General features: G+C 43.1%; 1 protein-coding gene across 1 annotated transcript in view; it reads left to right on the top strand.

The window, feature by feature from the left end:
* The first annotated feature begins 9,531 nt into the window (after positions 1-9,531).
* slc18a2 (solute carrier family 18 member 2) overlaps positions 9,532-21,286 on the top strand; it is a 46,187-nt gene continuing 34,432 nt past the window's right edge. The window contains exons 1-5 of the mRNA XM_078224351.1: positions 9,532-9,655; positions 14,206-14,554; positions 18,994-19,052; positions 20,384-20,467; positions 20,936-21,028. Coding sequence (XP_078080477.1) covers positions 9,532-9,655; positions 14,206-14,554; positions 18,994-19,052; positions 20,384-20,467; positions 20,936-21,028 — 709 coding nt within the window. The remainder of the gene's footprint in view (positions 9,656-14,205; positions 14,555-18,993; positions 19,053-20,383; positions 20,468-20,935; positions 21,029-21,286) is intronic.

Here is a 21,286-nt window from a genome sequence, read left to right as displayed (position 1 = left end):
CCTAATCGCATCATAATTACCCCTCCCCCAATTGTAAACCTTGCCCTGCCGTACGGCCCTATCCCTCTCCATTGCAATTACAAAAGACACCGAATTGTGGTCACTATCTCCAAATTGCTCTCCCACAACCAAATCTAACACTTGGCCCGGTTCATTTCCCAGTACCAAATCCAATGTGGCCTCACCTCTAGTCGGCCCATCCACATATTGTGTCAGGAAACCCTCCCGCACACACTGCACAAAAACTGCCCCATCCAAACTATTTGACCTACAAAGGTTCCAATCAATATTTGGAAAGTTAAAGTCCCCCATGACAACTACCCTGTGACCCCCACACATATCCATAATCTGCTTAGCAATTTCTTCCTCCACATCTCTATTACTATTTGGGGGCCTATAGTAAACTCCTAGCAACGTGACCGCTCCTTTCCTATTTCTAACTTCAGCCCATATTACCTCAGTGTGCAGATCCCCCACGAAGTGCCTTTCCGCAGCCGTTAAACTATCCTTGATTAACAATGCCACTCCTCCACCTCTTTTACCAGCTTCCCTACACTTAGTGAAACATCTATACCCCGGAACGTCCAACAACCATTCCTGTCCTTGTTCTACCCACGTCTCCGTAATGGCCACAACATCGTAGTCCCAAGTACCAATCCACGCCCCAAGTTCATCTACCTTGTTCCGGATGCTCCTTGCATTGAAGTAGACACACTTCAACCCACCTTCCTGTCTACCAGTACCCACCCTTGACTCTGATACCTTCCCCAATACCCCACCACCCTCACTGACTTCTGGACTACAACTCCCTTTCCCACTCCCCTGACAAATTAGTTTAAATCCCCCTGAAGAGCCGTAACAAATTTCCCTCCGAGGATATTGGTGCCCCTCTGGTTCAGGTGCACCCCGTCCTGTCTGTACAGGTCCCACCTTCCCCAGAACGTGTTCCAATTATCCACGTATCTGAAACCCTCCCTCCTACACCATCCCTGCAACCACATATTTAACTGCACTCTCTCCCTGTTCCTCAACTCGCTATCACGTGGCACCGGCAACGTACCAGAGATGACCACATGTTTCGTCTTGGCTCTCAGCTTCCAGCCCAGCTCCAGAAATTCCTGCTTTAAATCCCCGTCCCTTCTCTTACCTATGTCATTGGTACCAATGTGCACCACGACTTGTGACTGTTTCCCCTCCCCCTTCAGAATCTGGAAAACACGGTCTGAGACATCACGGACCTTGGCATCCGGTAGGCAACATACCATCCGTGAGTCTCTTTTGCTGCCACAGAACCTCCTATCTATCCCTCTAACTAACGAGTCCCCAATAACTATCGCCCTCCCGCTCTCCCCCTTTCCCTCCCGAGCCACAGAGACGGACACAGTGCTGGAGATCCTCTCACTGCGGCTCCCCACTGGTATGTCATCCCCCTCAACCGTATCCAAAGCGGAATACTTGTTGCTAAGGGGAACGACCACCGGGGATCCCTGCACGGACTGCTTCCTCCCAGCCCCTCTCACCGTCACCCATCTGTTTTCAATCCTCGGAGTAACTGTATTCCTAAAGCTTGTGTCTATGGCCATCTCTGCGTCCCTGATGATCCTAAGTTCATCCAATTCCAGCTCCAGTTCCCTAACACGGTTTTGGAGGAGCTGCAGATGGGTGCACTTCCCACAGGTGTAATCAGTAGGGACACTGTCGTCGTCCCTCACCTCAAACATAGTGCAAGAGGAACATTGCACTGCCTGCACACCCATCCCCTCTAGATACCTTGCCAGTACCAGGTAGAAAGTGCAAAAATGAATTCAACTCACCCCTGCTCGCCCTTTCAGCCTAAGCCCTGTGAGCCAAAGTCTTATAGCTCACACTCTGCTTCCCACACACTACACTGACCGCTCCCGACGCTGCCCGCTGTATACAGCAGCCTACCTTTTATACTTCACGCGCTTAAAAAACCCTTCCCAGACTCCTTTGCTGCCCACTTCTAGTTTTCACTTTAAACTTGAAAAACTGCTGTTAAAGTAAAGGCCAAAAAAATACACACACTAGCTGACTAATTAAATAAATAAACAATTCAATTAATCCAATTAATCTCTCACCAGCACTGCTGCCTTCAATCACCCCTCTCAGCTTGCTCCAGTGGATCAATGAGGGGGAACCTCCCAGGTAACTGACTTTTAAAGTTAAAATAAAAACCCTTCCCAGACTCCTTTGCTGCCCACTTCTAGTTTTCACTTTAAACTTGAAAAACTGCTGTTAAAGTAAAGGCCAAAAAAATACACACACTAGCTGACTAATTAAATAAATAAACAATTCAATTAATCCAATTAATCTCTCACCAGCACTGCTGCCTTCAATCACCCCTCTCAGCTTGCTCCAGTGGATCAATGAGGGGGAACCTCCCAGGTAACTGACTTTTAAAGTTTTATTAACAAAGACATGGAATATGAGAGCAGGAAATGGATGCTGGAACTATACAAAACACTAGTTAGGCCACAACTTGAATACTGTGTGCAGATCTGGTAATCTCATTACAGAAAGAATGTAATTGTATTAGAGAGGGTACAGAGGAGATTTACGAGGATGTTACCAGGATAGGAAAAATGCAGCTATGAAGAAAGATTGGGTAGGTTGTGTTTGTTCTCCTTAGAACAGAGAAGGCCGAGGAGAGATTTAATTGATATGTACAAAATAATTAGGGGCCTGAATATGGCCTGTGAAGCCTCCCCCCCACACCCACCACCCTCCTCCCCCCCCCCCCACCCTCTTCCCTCCTCCCCACCATCCTCCTCCCCCTCCCCCATCCCAGCCCCAGCGTAGTTGCCAGCGATAGTTTCAAAATGCATTGGAAGATTCCGAAAGAAACTTCTGGCTGATTGAGGCTGGATGTGATGGTGTGGGTGGTGAATGGTTTGTGTGGTGAGGGTGAAAAGATTCACTACCCAGGGGTGTGGTGGAAGAAAGAGTGTGAGTGAGTGAGTGAGTGAGTGAGTGAGTGAGTGAGTGAGTGAGTGAGTGAGTGAGTGAGTGAGGGAGGGGAAGAGACAGATTGAGTATGGGAAATGTGGGTGCTCACCCTCACACCAACACATAATCATGCCCATTCAGTGGGTGAGAGTGAGTGAGTGAGCATCAAGCAATTGGGAGTGAGCTAGACCAACAAACTCTGTCCGTCTCACACTCTAATAGCGATCTTTATTGATTCCTCTTTTTAAATTATCAATGTACTGCTTTGATATTGCTTTATCTTTGCTAAGAAAGTTGTTTCTTTTCTTTGTACCTCAACTTTATTTTTGAAATTCATGTTTAATATTGTACCAAACCTTATCTTTCTGAAATTTGCTCATTGGCTCCTCAAATGAGGAGAAAATGGAAATGTGCCCTCCCTCCATGTGAAAAGGTTGGACAAACCTGACTTAACCGATCTATATCCTTTTGTAGACTCTTTGTATCCTCCTCACAACTTGTTTTCCTATCTATCTTTGTATTATCAGCAATTTGGCTACAGTATAGTTGATCCCTTCATCCAAGTCATTCATATAGATCGTAAATAGTTTTGAGGCCTCAGCACTGATCCCTAAGGCACTCTACTAGCTATAATTTACCAACCTGAAAAAGACCTATTTATCCCAACTCTGTTTCCTGTTTGCTAACCAATTCTCTATCCCGGCTAATATATCACCACCAACACCATGGGCTCTTAGCTTGTGCAGAAAGCTTTTATGTGGCATCTTATCAAAATGCCTTTTCAAAATCCAAGTACACTACATCTAATGGTTCCCACTTTATCAATCCTGCTTGTTACATCCTCAAAGAATTCTAATAAATTTGTCAAGTATGATTTCCCTTTCACAAACCCATGCTGACCTTTCCTAATTATATTATGACTTTCTAAATGTACTGCTACTACCCCTTAATAATGGTTCATTTCCCAATGACAGATGTTAGTCTAACTGCTTGATGGTTTCCTGCGTTCAGGCTCCATCCTTTCTTGAATATAGATGTTACATTTGTGGTTTTCCAATCTGCTGGGACCTTTCCAGAATTGAGGGAATTTCAGAAAATTACAATCATAGAATCCCCACAGTGCAGAAGGAGGCCATTCGGCCCATCGAGTCTGCACCGACCACAATCCCACCCAGGCCCTACCCCCACATATTTTACCCGCTAATCCCTCTAACCTACACATCTCAGGACTCTACGGGGCAATTTTTAACCTGGCCAATCAACCTAACCCGCACATCTTTGGACTGTGGGAGGAAACCGGAGCACCCGGAGGAAACCCACGCAGACACGAGGAGAATGTGCAAATTCCACACAGACAGTGACCCGAGCTGGGAATCGAACCCGGGACCCTGGAGCTGTGAAGCAGCAGTGCTAACCACTGTGCTACCGTGCCGCCCCGCATCAATGCATCCACTATCTCTGCAGTCACTTTCTTTAAGATGCTAGGATATAAGCCAGCAGCTCCAGTGGACTTTAGTTTTCTCACTAGTTTTCCTAGTACTGTTTGCTAATGGTCGTGGTTGTTTTAAGTTCCTTCCTCCCTGCTGCCTCTTGACTTTTTTTACAATTCTTTGGGTGCTTTCTATATCTTCCACTGTGAAAACAGGTACCAAATACTTGTTCAAAGTATGCCATTTCCTTGTTTCCCATTATTAATTCCCCAATCTCACCCTCTAGGTGCCAGTGTTTACTTTAGCTCCTCTCCCTTTTTATATATCTGTAAAAGCTGTTACTGTCTGGCTTTCTATTCCTTGCTAGTTTTCTCTCATAATCCAATTTCTTCCTTTTTATTATTTTTAGTCATCCTTTCCTGGTTTCTAAAATTTTCCCAATCTTCTGGGCTATCACTAATCATTGAAGCAAACTGAATTTAGATTTTGATCTGCCAAACCAAGATAATGTCCCACTGTTTTATTGATTTCATCCTTTATTAACAAAGCCAACCCACCTCCTTTTCCTTTCTTCTTGTCCTTCTGAAATGTTAAACCCTTGAACATTCAGGTCTCAGCTTTGGTCATTTTGCAACCATGGGCGGGATTTTCTAGCCATCCTCACCCCGCAACCAAAAAATCCTGCCCGAAGTCAACGGACCTTTGCATGGCTCCTCCCCCCCTCTCCCCCCACCCTTTGCATGGCTCCCACCCACTATGACTCCCGTGGCAGGCAGGATGGGAAAATTTGCCCCCTGCGTCTCTGCAATGGCTACCATACTATATTCATTTTTCTCTATATCAATTCATTAATTATGTTAAGAATGTTCAGGCATTCAGATTTTTAAAATTACCATTTTTCCCTCCCCAGGCCTTATTTACTGATGCACAATTATGTTAGCATGTGTTTTTTTTATTTGTTAAGGTGATGGGGTGTCGGGCCAGTATTTTTGCCCATCCCTAATTGCCTTTGAACTCAGTGGCCCATTCAGAGGGCATTTAAGAATCAACCACATTGCTGTGAGTCTGGAGTCACATATCAACCAGGCCAGGTAAGGATGACAGATTTCCTTCCCTTAGTGAACCAGATTGGTTTTTATGACAATTGACAGTGGTTTCATTATTAGACTTCTAAATCCAGATTTTTACTGATTTGAAATTTCACCACCTGCCATGGAGGGATTGGAACCCAGGTTCCCACAACACTGCCTTGTGTCTCTGGATTATTAGTTGAGTGACAATACCACTCTGCCACCGCCTCCCCATCTCATAGCACAAAGGCAGATGATTATGGTTTTGATTACATGTGATTTATTGTCACATGTATTAACATACAGTGAAAAATATTGTTTCTTGCATGCTATACAGACAAAATATACCGTTCATAGAGAAGGAAAGGAGAGAGTGCGGAATGTAGTGTTACAGTCATAGCTAGGGTATAGAGAAAGGTATGTCCATTCAAAAGTCTGACAACAGCAGGGAAGAAGCTGTTCTTGAGTCAGTTGGTACATGACCTCAGACTTTTGTCTTTTTCCCGAAAGAAGAAGGTGGAAGAGAGAATGTCCGGGGTGCGTGGGGTCCTTAATTATGCTGGCTGCTTTGCCGAGGCAGCAGGAAGTGTAGACAGAGTCAATGGATGGGAGGTTGGTTTTTGGTTGTTGGTGACCAGTATTCCGTCCCCAGGGCATCATTGCAGGAGTTCCTCGGGGTAGTGCTATAGGTCCAACTATCTTCAGCTGCTTCATCACTGAACTTCCTTCTATCATATGGTCAGAAATGGGGGTGTCCACTGATGTTTGCAGAGTGTTCGGTACCACTCGCAACTCCTCAGATACTAAAGCAATCTGTGCATACATGCAGCAGGACCTCAATAACATTCAGGCTTGGGCATTTAAGTGACAATTAACTTACCCAAAAGTGCCAGGCAATGACCATCTCCAATAAGAGAGAATCTAAGCATTTCTCTTTGATGTTTAACAACATTATCATCGCTGAATCCACCACCATCAAAATCCTGGGTGTCACCATTGATCAGAAAGGCAACTTGGTCAGCCTTATAAATACTGTGGCTCCAAAATGCAGATAAGGGGTTAGTAATTCTGTGGTAATTCACTTCCTGACTCCCCAAAATCTGTCCACCATCTATAAGGCACACACAGGAGTGTGAGGGAATATTCTCCACTTGTCTGGATGTTTGTTGCTCCATCAACACTCAAGAAGCTGAACACAACACAGCACAAGGTTGCCCAATTAAACACCACTCTATTCACCAGCTTAAACAGCCACTTTCTCCACCACAGGTGCATGGTGGCAGCAGGGTTACCATTTGCAAGATGCACTGCAGCAACTCAACAAGCCTTCTTCAATTGTACCTTCCAAACTCATGAGCTCTACCACCACCTCATGAGCTCTACCATGAGCTCTACCACCTAGGAGGACAAGGGCAGCAGACGCATAGGGATATCACCACCTGCAAGTTTCCTTCCAAGTCACATACCATGCTAATTTTGAACTTTTTGGTATTTCTCCACTGTCACTGGGTCAAACTCCTGGAACTCCCTTTCTAACAGGATTGTGATTGTACCCACATCAGATGCATTGCAATGGTCAAAACTTCCCACCGCCTTCTCAAAACAAATTAGAGGTAGGCAATAAATATTGGCCTTACCATCCCATGAATGAATGAAATAAAATGTTAAACCATAAAACTACAGCATGAGTCCTCTCCAGTGCTAGGTCTTATTTATCGTCTATTTTACTTCATGTAAACTATCATGAGACATTGGGCTGGGTTTTATGGTAGGAATATCAATAAGGCTAACAGAACTTGCTTTTAATTATGAGGAAATTGAATATCAACATCAGGCAACTGCACATGCAGTTAAAGGTGGAAATGATAAATTTACTGTCTGAGATGCAACATTCTTTCAAAGATCTCCTGAAAATGGTACCTTGTTATCTAGCTCAATACATTGAATGGCATGAAGTCACTACACTGGCATCAGAAATATGAACTACACCCAACAGAAAGAGTGTATGTACCTTTTCAACAGTGTGGTATGTTTTAGTTACTGTGGACCAACCTCTCTGGCACTGAAATCAATGGTTATAAGCGTGGTGTCACATTCCTTTACATCTTAATAATTGTTGGAATTTTTTTTTTAAGTTACTTTTAAGTTGTATCTCTTTTATTTTTTTGTGCCTCTCAATCCAATATTCCTTTCTTTCCCTCCCTTTCATTTCCTGTACTGTACTGGACATCGAATTGAATATCCTAACGGACACTCTGCACTGCCATTGACTATTCTTTAATATGGTTGTTTAAGGAAATACACAATTGCTTGCCCTGTCACATGGATCCCAGTTCCTCTGTCGAAGACACCATTCTTTCAATAGTTGTCTGATAGCAACTTACAGTGCAAAAACCCATAGAAAATTTATGCAAGTACAATGAATGTCCTTAACTTTAAAGTCCAGTCCAACCGTCTATGCCATTGCATTGCAAGGTAATTGATGAACAAGCTATTAGGCTAAAAGTTCACTTGGACCTAATAATCCATATGTAAAAGTTAATATAAAATTCTTCACCATGATGAAATATTTAGACACAAGAGATGTAATAGCAATTTAGTCAGCTAACTAAATAAAACTGTCTTGTTGGTGAATGTGCATGTGTTTTCGTCTTTAAAATGTCCTATTACAAGGTGGTGATTGAGTTTTATTTGGTCAAATCAATAGATGTGTTTACCCATAAAGAATTCCATGTCATCACTCAAGGCAACGTCTAACCCTGACATTGCAGGTAAAGTTTATTTATCAGTCACAAGTAGGTTTACATTAACACTGCAATGAAGTTACTGTGAAAATCCCCTAGTCGCCACACTCGACGCCTCGGGTACACTGAGGGAGAATTTAGCATAGCCAATGCACCTAAACAGCACATCTTTCGGACTGTGGGAGGAAACCGGAGCACCCAGAGGAAACCCATGCAGACACAGAGAGAACGTGCAGACTCTGCAAACAGTGACCCAAGCCGGGAATCAAACCCATGTCCCTGGCGCAGTGCTAACTACTGTGCCACCGTGCCACCCCACCTTGGTTGTGGGGAGTGGATACACGCCCTATTTTCCTGTTGTCTTAAAGCAATGATCAGAGCGCGAAAGAATTCGATAGAAAATGTTGCTTTCGGATCTGAAACCAATCACTCTGGTATCTACAAAGTGGGAACTGTGAAGGGGAGAAGGCACAAAAACAGAAAATGCTGGAAAATCTCAGCAGCTCTGACAGCATCGGTGGAGAGAGAATAGAGCCAACGTTTTGAGTCTGGATGACTCTTCGTCAGAGAGGAGGAGACAATTTGGTACATTGGCAAAAATAGGATTAGTTCCATATAGTTGGGAGGTCAGGGGGTAGGGGGACTACTTCAATTGTTAAGTTTGCTTGTTAATAATAACTACAGGTCGCCTCGTGTCAGAAATGGCAAGGCGTTTAGTGTGCAAGCAGCGTGTTTGCAGTTTCAGTGAAATCACCTTTCCCGTTAGCTCTTCTGCAGTATCAAAGGGCTGGCTCAGTTTGGAGGGAATGTTGCATGTTTATTAAAATAGAATATGAACTTTGATTCTCTACGTGGAAAAATATCGGAATAAAGTCTGAGCTGATGCGGATTGGCCCGCTGTTTGTTAATGATCGCACCATTGCCTTATCAAGCGATTCCCTCCCACGTAAAGCCAGGCACTGAATGTGGAGAATCACAGCGTCACTGGCCTCGACCTGCCCACTGGCTGCATGGCTCTCTATCACAGTTGGAGCTATCGGAGATAGAAGCTCTTTTTAATTCCCCAGCCACTGCATTTCAAATCCAGGTGAGTGACGGCTGTGCAAGATCTGGTCCTTGAACCCCTCTGCTGTTATTTTGTGATCTTGCTTTGCAACAGCAAGAACTTAGCAACATTGTAGTTGTAACATGTTATTTAGAAGGATCATGGAGGGCAGTTTGGCTTCGCCGTATCATTCATTACCCTTACTCTCTCCTGTGCTTTTACTAATACGATTTTTCCCACCCCTCCAGGTGTTAGTCTGAGCGGCGCGAGTGGTGATGGAGAGGCTGGGAGAGTTTAGTTTTCTGCGCTGGCTGAGAGAAGGTCGGCAGTCTCGGAAGCTGATTCTGTTCATAGTGTTCATAGCCCTGCTCCTGGACAACATGCTGCTGACAGTGGTGGGTAAGTAAAATGAGTCTAAATGAAGCTGGGGCTGCAGGAGCATCCTGTGCTCCTGGGGAGCAAATCAAGTCATTGTACATTTTACACTGATTTAAAGAGGGCGGGTGTTTTTCTGACAACCAAAAATGAACATTGAAATTCGGTGTTCCATGGAAGCTGTGGAAAATATGTTTTTTTTAATGTTAAAATGTCCTTTCAATTGTTTAGCCATGACATAAGCAGGTGGCCTGTACATATTAGGATCTCACCTAATGTATGGACAACACTTTGGAAATATCAAGCCTATCACAGTATTTAAATAACAGTTTTGTTCTGGTATAAAATGTATCAGATTGATGTTCTAATGTGAGAAGCGAGCCGCGTGGGGTTACTCTGCACCAGTCTGTGCAGTAACACGGCTAGCCTCCAGCTGGGGTCAGTGCACACTGCTTTGAACATAATTGTAACTTTTAAACCAACCCCTCCCTCCGCCAAACTAAACAACCCTGTGCGTCGGTGCTACTTCACTGACTGATTTAGTATATTCAGGGGAAATGAAGCGAGACTTTGTATCAACCACGATATGGTGCGCCGGATGGTCTGTTTTTGACTAACAATGATGTGGAGATGCCGGCGTTGGACTGGGGTAAACACAGTAAGAGTCTCAACAACACCGGGTTGGACTTTAACCTGGTGTTGTTAGACTCCTTACTGTGTTTGACTAACCATGTCATGACCACCCTACCATTCTGCGCGCTTTGTACACGACCGCTATGTAATTGATGGTGACAGTGTGGTCCTTGAAGGACACACGGACAGTCCAGATCCCATTTCTCTGTGAAGTTAGTTACTCGAGAATCTTTTCAATGGGTTCAACGCTAATCTGTTTCGGATTATAAACACTGTAGGCATTGCAACTTGTTTTCGGTTAATAGACTCGAAAGGAAGTGCAATTTCCTTCGAATTATTGGCACTGTCATTTCGGGAGTCAGCGGCTGTTGCTTTGAAAGAACAGTCCAATTAATTCCCTACCTCAAACCCCTCCAAGTCAGTTATCTTCATAACCAGGTCTTTTAAAGTTTCCTATAGAATCTGGAATGACCATTATTCAGCCAGTGAATTTCAAGATTTTTTGGGGGGGAGTGGGGCTTCCTGGGGGTCCCAGTCCCGCTCCCTCTCTTGTTACCTTGACCAATTATTTTAAATCTCTCCATCTTTGGTACTGACCAGAGAAACGCTTTCTCCAACAAAACCCCAGTGAATTTTGGAAACTGCTTTTCGGTCCCTCCCTAACGCACTCCAGGGAGAACAATCCCGGCCTTTCTCAAACCCTCCGCTTTTCATAGAAACCCTCCAGTACAGAAAGAGGACATTCGACCCATCGAGTCTGAACCGACCACAATCCCACCCAGGCCCTACTCCCATATCCCTACATATATTTTACCCACTAATCCCTCTAACCTACGCATCTCAGGACACCAAGGGGCAATTTTAGCATGGCCAATCAACCTAACCCGCACATCTTTTTCAAAACTCCCACAATGCATTCGCATTCTGGTAAATCCCCTCTACATTCCTCCCTCCCCCCCCCCCCCCCCCACCTGAACATCCACCTAACGTGTGTAAATTGGTTGCAGATTACAGACACTGTAAAGCCCGTATCTTGTTTCAGATTATAGGACCTGAAGGGACTTTATCTTAGTTCTGATTATAAACAGCAAGGACTGTAATTTGTTGCCTGTTATAGACACTGTAAGAGGTTTGTAATTACAGATAGTGATTGAACACCTAGGAAATGTTCGGTTGTTCAGACATGAATTTGTAAAGAGCATGTCATGCCTGGTGAATACGATTGACCTTTTCTGAAAAAGTGACTAACATAGTGGACATGAGTGTCTCTGGAACTTCCTGCAGATGTTTAATAACATCCCTCACAAGAAACTTTAAAGGTTGAAGCTCACAGAATTGATGGCAAATTATTGAACAGTTAGGAGATAGGGAGTGGGGGTAATGGGCAGGGATTCTAATTGGCAGGATGTGACTGGTGGGGTCCCGCAAGGCTCTGTGTTATGGCCTTAATTATTCTCTGTATCCATTAGTGATTTAGAGTACAAAATAAAGAATCACAAATGCAAGTTTGCCCATGGTACAAAGATAGGCGGTGTTGTAATATGTTATAGATTGAGAGTGTAGGGTTATCCACTTCTGGTTAACAAAAGGACTGTGTATTTGCTATATGAAGAAAGTCCAGAAGGTGATGGTCTAAAAGCAATGGATGTCCAAAGAACAAAGAAAATTACAGCACAGGAACAGGCCCATTCTGCCCTCCAAGCCTGCACCGACCATGCTCAGATCATTAAAATGTCATGGGCGGGTATAAAATAGAATCAAAAGGCTAATGGATTGCTGGCCTTTACATCTTATGATGTGGAGATGCCGGCGTTGGACTGGGGTAAACACAGTAAGAAGTTTAACAACACCTGGTTAGGACTTTAACCTGGTGTTGTTAAACTTCTTACTGTCTTTACATCTTAAGCATTTGAGTACAACGGGGTGGAAGTTGTGCTAAAATCTACAAAAGCTTGGTTAGGTCACAATTAGAGTATTGTGTTCAGTTCTGACACCACGCCATCCGTAGACTATATTGGACTTGGATGAAATGCAGTGAAGATTTGTCAGAGTGATGACATTAAAACTGAGAATATACTAACTATAACGAGAGTTAGTCCTTGGAATTTAGAAGAGTAATGGTGATTTGATCAAAGATTTCGAAGAGGAATTGAACTAGCTATGCAAACTAGTGCTAGGGAACATAGCCAAATCTTCCCACGTTGAAGTTAGGAAACATTTTTACATACCAAAAGTTCAGAACTTTTAGCAAAACTGCAACTGAGGCGAGGTCCGTTTTAAATCTGAAATTGATATTACCAAGGGATATGAGGTGGATGTGGGTTTACAGAGTTGGGTCACTGTTTAGGAATGATTTTATTAAATTAAATGGTGGAAGAGACTGAAGGTGGGTCACCCGCTCCTTTCCCCACACTCCAACCATTTATTTCAGATTGTAAACACTTCAAGGTATGTCGTTTGTATCGGATTGGAAACACTGGGAGTCCTAAGTTGTTTCCAATGACGGAAAGTATAGTTTTGCTGGAACATTATTGATGAAATAACCTGATTCGACCATCAAGCAAGAATAATGCTCTTCCATTTTAATCTCTGAAAGCAGATATTAAGCAACTTCAATAAACCGCCTTTTCATCGCTGCTTTATCTAAGAGAGATCCAGTTAAAACAATGGAAGTTGACAATCTGTTTGCGGACAGAATTGAAAGTTCTGGAGTCGGGCTGCCGGTTACTTTTCGTGCGTTTCATTCCGATTGTTTAATCTTCATCTATTCCTCATCATTCTTTGATGGGCGGCCGGAGTGAAAGTTGTCTCGATCTACTGAAGGGTTTGTAATACAATTTCACAACATTGGAACTAGTGGGCTAATACTTCTCACGTTTTAAATTCGGAATGATAAACGCATTATTGCAACGACAAGGGGGACACGCAACGAGCAAAAAGACAACAGTGGGGAAGAAAGGGAGTGAAATTGCTATTTGAGGATGAGGATTGTTGGATTAAATGATTCGCCTGCATGCTCCAACATGAGGGGAGTACAAAATATGCTGTAAATGTAACTAGAGGGAGCTCACTCTGCGGACTCACTCTGTCCTAATGGGTTAGTCGGGCTCATGTTATACAAACCAATCATAACACGGTACAATCCCTCTAAAAACAACTATTGTCAGCGTTGAACGCGACTAAAACTTTTGATCCTTTTCAATATGCCCTTAGACTTTTTTTTAAGAAGCAGGTCAATGAAAGACGCCGATTGTTTGGTGTTATTTTGCTAAGTGTATTTACTGTACATTTGATGTCCGTGTGCAACGGAGAACCAGTGACTAAGTACCCCCGTTTGTACAGCAGAAACAAGGATACATGAGGTGCGCTGTCCGAACGCCTCCTCCACTCCAAACTGAAGAAACGTCAGAGTATTTAGTGCAAAATATGACAGCATATACTGTAGCCACACTTTAACCAGCACATCTTCGACTGATAGGCAGAGGGTCCAAATTCAATGTTGAATTCCCAATGGAGAAAGTGAAAACAATAGCTAATCGTACTAACCGAGTGATAAATCGACCCGCCACGCACATCAGTAACAATTGAAGTAGAGAGACCATTTCATTTCTACGGTTCAGAATGACCTGGACACCGTTCTAAATGCACACTCCTCCTTTTCTATTCCAGGGTTAGTGTATAATGTCAACATTCATCAGAAAAAAATGCAAGTTTGAAGGTGTTGTCCAGGTTCCTAACACCAGTGTTAGGAGTTGAACTTGTTCCATTTGTCGGCGGTACATTAGAGAAGTATGCGGGGCTTGCCCAGATCCAAGCTGCATCATTACAACCACGGAACTATCAGATTAATATTGTTACCATGTGTCTTGTGTCCTTACAGGGATGAGCTGCTCGACTTTTTGGTGCGAGTTTGAAAGTGTAACTGCTGTAATGTTTTGCAGTGCCCATCATCCCCAGTTACCTGTACGCCCTTCACCACCAATCACTGGAAGAAAGCCCGACCCAGACCCCGGGTGCTGTTTCCGCCACTCGATTTCAGAAAATATTTTCCTATTATGACAACTCGACAATGACAACGGAGCCGGAGAGCGAGGGAGGAGAGAGGGGGAAGGGATTGAGAACAATGCAGCCCTCTGTGGCCAACACGACTGGGGCAGCCGATTCCAACAGGAGCTGCTTAAATAAGGACAAGGACTTGCTGAATGAGAATGTCCAAGTTGGTTTGTTATTCGCCTCAAAGGCCACCGTGCAGCTTGTGACAAACCCCTTCATAGGGCCGCTGACAAATAGGTGAGTAACTGGGTCTTGCAATAGAACTTGCACTCCATGTGGATCTTCTGGAATAAATGATTGTCCCTCGGAATGAACGAACCATGTCAATGGGTAAAGAGCGATACAAACCTGAAATTATTTTTAAAAATTAAAGTGCTGGAAACGCTCCCAACAGTACAGACACGAAGGAAGAACAATAAATGCTGGTCTAGCCAGCGACCCCCACAATGAATTAAAAAGTCACTTTCCCAGGTTTAAAACCCTCTCAGGAATGGGAGATCGACGCTGGAATGGTTGTCTATCTGTTTTCTCCATGGATACTCACTGAGCTACTTCCAGTTCCGGGTCTAAACCACCCGAACATCCTGCGTTTACTCTCCCTAGTCTTTAACCTCATCATATACATTTTACATTTGTGCTGGCGAGAATTCTATTGCACGGTCTTCAGGTACACAGTCTATCTCCCACCTTCCCTGTGAGATATACAAATTAGATGGTCACTTCAACTTGCAAATTGTTGATCAAATGGAAGTGCTCTCCCTAGAAACCTTGCTTCTTGTAAAAGTACATAGACATCATGTGAAACCTGTTAGATGTGTACATGAAGAATAGAATAGATGGAGAAAAGGGTAGATGGATATACTCATTGGGTGAGATTGCATAAATAGTGTAGAGGTTCCTGAGTAGCAGAAACAACAGCATGGGCTGGTTGAACCAAATAGCCAGCTGGAAATTCTGCATAATGAGAGCTATGACAAATTTTTGAAATGCACAATTAACAGTAAGTTACAGATTAAAGTTCCTCAATCAGTGTACTTTGTACTTTACATTCAATCTACATATAACTTGCCTTTTTGGCAACACCTGCAAAAGACTGACATTGGGAATCTAGATCAGTGCACATTTCTACAGTCATTTGGATAAAGGAGTTTCAAAACAAGACAGACTACATCCCTTGAAACCAGCACTTGAAAACTGAGTGGGTGCAACTATGGGGTATATTTTTATCTTTCAAATGAATAGAGGGTGTGATCCATCTAGCCATATTCTGTTTCTTGAACTCTATTCAGATGGTGTCCATGAGGCAAAGATAAAAGTCTACCAGATGAGCCTTAGCTCACCTTCACCTGTCAATATGGAATAAAAATGTGTCCAGATACAATCACAGAATCCTACAATGCCAGAAGAGGCCATTTGGCCCATCGAGTCCGCACCGATGCATGAAATGACCTGACCTGCCCACCTAATCCCACTTGCCAGCACTTGGCCCATAGCCTTGAATGTTATGACATGCCAAATACTCATCCAGGTACTTTTTAAAGGATGTGAGGCATCCCGCCTCCACCACCCTCCTGGGCAGTGCATTCCAGACCGTCACCACCCTCTGGGTAAAAAAGCTTTATCTCAAATCCCCCCTAAACCTCCCACCTCTCACTTTTAACTAACCCTTAACCCTCGTAACTGACCCTTCAACTAAGAGGAACAACTGCTCCCTAACCAGCCTGTCCATGCCCCTCATAATCTTGAACAGGTCAACCCTCATAATCTTGAACAGGTCGCCCCTCAGTCTTCTCTGCTCCAGAGAAAACAACCCAAGCCTATCCAACCTCTCTTTATAACTTGAATGTTCCATCGTAGGCAACATTTTGGTGAATTTCCTTTGCACCCCTTTCAGTGCGATCACATCCTTCCTATAATGTGGTGACCAGAGCTGCACATAGTGCTCCAGCTGTGGCCTCCCAAAGTTCTATATAACTCCATCATGACCTCTCTACTTTTGTAATCTATACCCCGATTGATAAAGGCAGGTGTGCCATATGCCTTTTTCACCACTCAATTATCCTGCCTTTCCACCTTCAGAGATCTATGGACAAACACACCAAGGTCCCTTTGTTCTTTGAAACTTCCCAGCGTCAGACCTTTCATAGTATACTTCCTTGTCAAATTACTCCTTCCAAAGTGTATCACCTCACACCTTTCAGGGTTAAATTCCACCTGCCACTTATCCGCCCATTTGACCATCTCATCTTTATCTTTCTGTAACCCAAGACTCTCAACACTTAACCACCTGGCAAATCTTTTTGTCATCGGCAAAATTACTGATCCAAACCCCCAGATAGTCATCTATGTCTTTTATATAAATGAAGAACAATAGAGAGCCCAGCATGGATCCCTGTGGTATGCCACTCGTCACTGGCCTCCAGTCACTAAAGCTGCCGCTTTCGTCACCCTCTGTCTCCTACCCCTAAGCCAATTATGAATCCACCTTATCAGATCATCCTGTATCCCATGTATATTTGCCTTAATAAGTCTTCCATGTGGGACTTTGTCAAAGGCTTTGCTGAAATCCATGAAAACTACATCAACAACACTACCCCTCATCTACACATTTGGTTACATGCTCAAAAAATTCAATCAAATTTGTTAGGCATGACCGCCCTCTGACAAAACCATGCTGACTATCCATGATCATAACTTGCCTCTCCAAATGGAGATAGATTCTCCCCTTCAGAATCTTCTATAGTGGCTCCCCAACCACAGGCATGAGACTCATTGGTCTGTAGTTCCCTGGCTTGTCTCTACAACCTTTCTTAAATAGTGGGATCACATTAGCTGTTCTCCAGTCCTCTGGCATCTCCCCAGTGACCAGGGAGGAATTAAAAATTTGGGTCAGAGCCCCTGCAATCTCCTCCTCACCTCCCACAGCAGCTGGGGACACCATTCATCCAGACCGGGAGATTTTTCCACTTTTAAGCTCACCAATACCTCCAATCCCTTGTCACGCCCTATGACAATTTGCTCAAGAACCTCACAGTCTCTCTCCCAGAGTTCCATAACTACCTCCTCCTTCTCATGGGTGAAGACAGATGTGAAATATTTAACAGTTTTAACACCCGACCAATATCCTCTGCCTCCACGCACAGATCTTCCCCTTGGTCCTTAATGGGCTCTACTCTCTCCCTGGTTATCATCTTCCCATTGATATACTTATAGAATATCTTAGAATTTTCCTTACTTTTACCAGCCAGAGCTTTCTCATATGCCCTCTTTGCTATCCTAATTGACTTCTTAAGCTCCATCCTGCATGTTCTGTACTCCACTAATGCCCCCGCAAACTTACTCCCCTTATACTTGTTAAAAGCCTCTCTTGTGACAATGTGTCACAAATATCAGCCTGCATAGTTTCAAAAGGGGTTGTATCCATATTTGCATGTGTGCACATTACAGAAGAGCACTGTGTTAATTATATGTGTATGTATCACTGTCAATGTTTGTACTCCTGCAGGCATGAGAGAGTGGTCATTTTTGAGTGAGTGAATATATGTTTGAGAGATCAGAAACGATATGTCTATGTCTAATAGCAGGAAAGATTGTTTGTGGTGGGTGGATAATGGGTGGAATATATCTATGTACAACAGCAGAAGAGGCTATTTGTATCTGTAAGTGACAGGGCTTGTGTGATAGCAATAGCCAATACATACAAGATAACAGCAGAGTGTGTGCGTGTGTCTATGATAGTCTGACAGAATGTGTATTGCAAAGGAGGATGTGTTCATCACAATGGTAGGAGAATATATGCCTATGATAGCAGGTGAGAGCAAGTGTGTGTTATGTGTAAACATGTGATAGCAGGACAGAAAATTTGCTTGGATATGTGTGTATACAGACCGATACAAATAATCGATTACTCAACAGATCAAGAGATAGCATGACATTGTTTCAAGCATGGATTTTGAAAAATTAACTTAATGGTGTGGTCATTACAAAATGAAGTGTATTCTGATCTTAAGTAACCATCTTTGCCTATTTTATTCCACGAACATACCAGCACCCTATTCAAAATACCAACTGGCAAGAGTTTATCATGCAAGTGATAAAGTTCAGCAACTCAAAACAGAATCAAACAAAACTTTTTTAAAAATTCATTCATGGGACATGGGCATCGCTGGCTGGCCAGTATTTATTGCCCACCCCTAGTTGCCCGCAGAGGGCAATTGAGAGTCAACCACATTGCTGTGGCTTGGGAGTCACATGTAGGCAGATTTCCTTCCCTAAAGGACATTAGTGAACCAGATGGGTTTTTCCCGACAATCGACAATGGTTTCATGGGCATCAATAGATTGTTAATTCCAGATTTTTTTTATTGAATTCAAATTCCACTGTGTGCCATGGTGGGATTTGAACCCGGGTCCCCAGAACATTAGCTGAGTTTCTGGATTAATAGTCTAGCGATAAAAGCACTTGGCCGTCACCTCCCCTATACTGCCTATGGTATAGTATTTTTGCGTATCAAATTACTGACTGTAGAGTAGATACATATCACATCACTGTGCAGGTAACCACAATGTTCTTTGCATATGAGCTGTCTGTTTAGAAAGGAACATCTTCCTGCTGTAAATTATTCTATACAATGGTTAAGTATTTATTCACATTAATTGGATTTTTTTTGTTTCCAGGATAGGATATCAAATTCCAATGTTTGCAGGGTTTATCATCATGTTTATATCAACAGTTAGTAAGTATTTAAAGTTTATTTTTTAGTTTAGCCAGAACAATTAAGATTTGAATCCTTATTGAGTTTGTGGGCGTAGAGTCTTTTTAACATAATCGCAGTTACATGTGACTAATGAAATAAACATCCCATTTGTTTGCACTTTATTTTTGAGAATGCTATTCAATTTGAATGACAATAAAAGCTTTATCTGGCCTTTGCTATGGCAAAGCTGAATTGACCATAAAACTATAGGTCAGTAATTTTTTGGTTTAGCTTAGTTGGCTGGACAGCTGGTTTATGATGCAGAACGACGCCAACAGTATGGGTTCAATTCCCGTACCAGCTGAAGTCATTCACAAAGGCCCCGCCTTCTCAGCCTTGCCTCTCGCCTGAGTTGTGGTGCCCTTTTGGTGAAATCACCACCTGCCAGCTCTCCCCCTCAAAAGTGAGAGCAGCCTATGGTCATCTGGGATTATGATGACTTTACTTACCTTTTTAACTAGAGCTGGGAGCAGGGAAGTCGGTATGGAACCCTAGAGTTTTGGAATTCCCCCAAACTTGTGGAATTTTAGCATCACGTGTGTGTGACACTACCAGTCAGTTCGCCACTAGGAAGCCAGTCTGATTAACAAGCTTATTTTCTTTCCAGTTTGGCAGGGATGGGTGATATCTTCAGCTGGTGAGGTTGGTCAGGGGAGGCAGGGGAGAGGAATGCTGTGCCGAGCGTGGGTCAATCCAAAAGAGGGGCTTAGGGGCTGGTCAATCAGGGTGGGAGATGGGGGTAATCCAGGGTCCTGGTTGGGTGATGTTGAAGGTCTTGTGGGTAGTGGCATGAGGTGGGTGAGGGGGGGGTGGTAGGATGGAGGAATCAGAGACTAAGAGGAGTGGGGGGATGGAATTAGAGGCCCAGGGGAGGTGGGTTCAGAGGCCTCAAGCCTTCATGCTGGATTCAGCAGGTGTAATGGCACACTCTCCATGGAAATGGCAGACGTAATCTGTGAGGATATATAACTGCCAGGTTTTTGGAGATTTACGGAACTCAGCCATCCACAATTAAATACAAAAAGCTGAATTACAATGAGGCTCGTAACTTTGTTATAATATTTAAAATTTCAACCAACCTCCTTGGAGTGGGCTGGTCACCCACTCACCACCTTGCCTCTGTCAGAGCTGGAAGTGGGTGGGTTGGGGTTAGGTTTGGGTCAGAATTCTGATTTTCAAAACTTTTGCTTCCCACATGACCTAAACCCATTGATTTTTATAGTTAGCAACCACCCCCCCCCCACCCCATAACTTTAACTTTTGAATTAATTGTACTTAGATAATACTCGTCTATCTTTTTACTCCTACAGTGTTTGCTTTCTCAAAGAGTTACGTTCTACTATTCTTAGCCCGGTCTCTCCAGGGTATAGGATCCTCATGTTCCTCTGTGGCAGGTAAGAGGCAATTGTCAAAGTGTCAGGAAAATAATGGCATCTCTAATAGAATAATCTCCCATGTAACTATCATACCATTGTGCCAGAAATGTTAGCCTAACAACTACCTGTAATTCAATATTGATCATGTTAAAATTTTAGAATACATACTTAAGCTTCATTGCTGTTACATTTTCCAGTTGCTTCAAAGTGCAGTTAATTTTCGTTTTAAATCAAATATACATTTAATATTTTCCAGGATTACAATCCTTCCAGCTTTCCTTTGGAATGTGATTTTACATTATTTAAATATTGCGCAATATTTGGCCGTTGGAAATTCAGTGTGACATATTCTGTATTTACATAACGAAGCTAGACCGACATTTTACTTCATTGAGAAGTCATGTTATCATCCCAGTTCCGATGACATTAGTATTTAGCATCATGCAATATTTACACAGACTGACAGATGTCTCTTTTCTCACACAGGTATGGGGATGCTGGCCAGTGTTTATACTAATGATGAAGAAAGAGGCAATGCTATGGGTATCGCATTAGGCGGTCTCGCAATGGGGGTTTTGGGTCAGTATCCCTCTAACTGCATGATGTTTATCTCCTCCAAGAGGAATGCAATTCATCGCCATTGCATCTTGCAGTTTTCTTAATTTTTCCTACAAAATCATAACAAATTCTAGAAAGTTTCTAAGTGTACACATAAGCCAATTGCTGTTCTAAGAAAGCATTGCAAGATTGCAGTAATCTCTTGATTTACCCAACAGTATTAATTGATTATTGAAAAGTGAACAGAATATTACTGACAATTGAGACTGAATGCAAGAT

This window comes from Mustelus asterias, chromosome 11, assembly GCF_964213995.1.
Source record: "Mustelus asterias chromosome 11, sMusAst1.hap1.1, whole genome shotgun sequence".
Lineage (NCBI taxonomy): Eukaryota > Metazoa > Chordata > Chondrichthyes > Carcharhiniformes > Triakidae > Mustelus > Mustelus asterias.
Note: the sequence above shows the minus strand (reverse complement) of the source record. Positions and strands in the feature narration are given on the sequence as shown.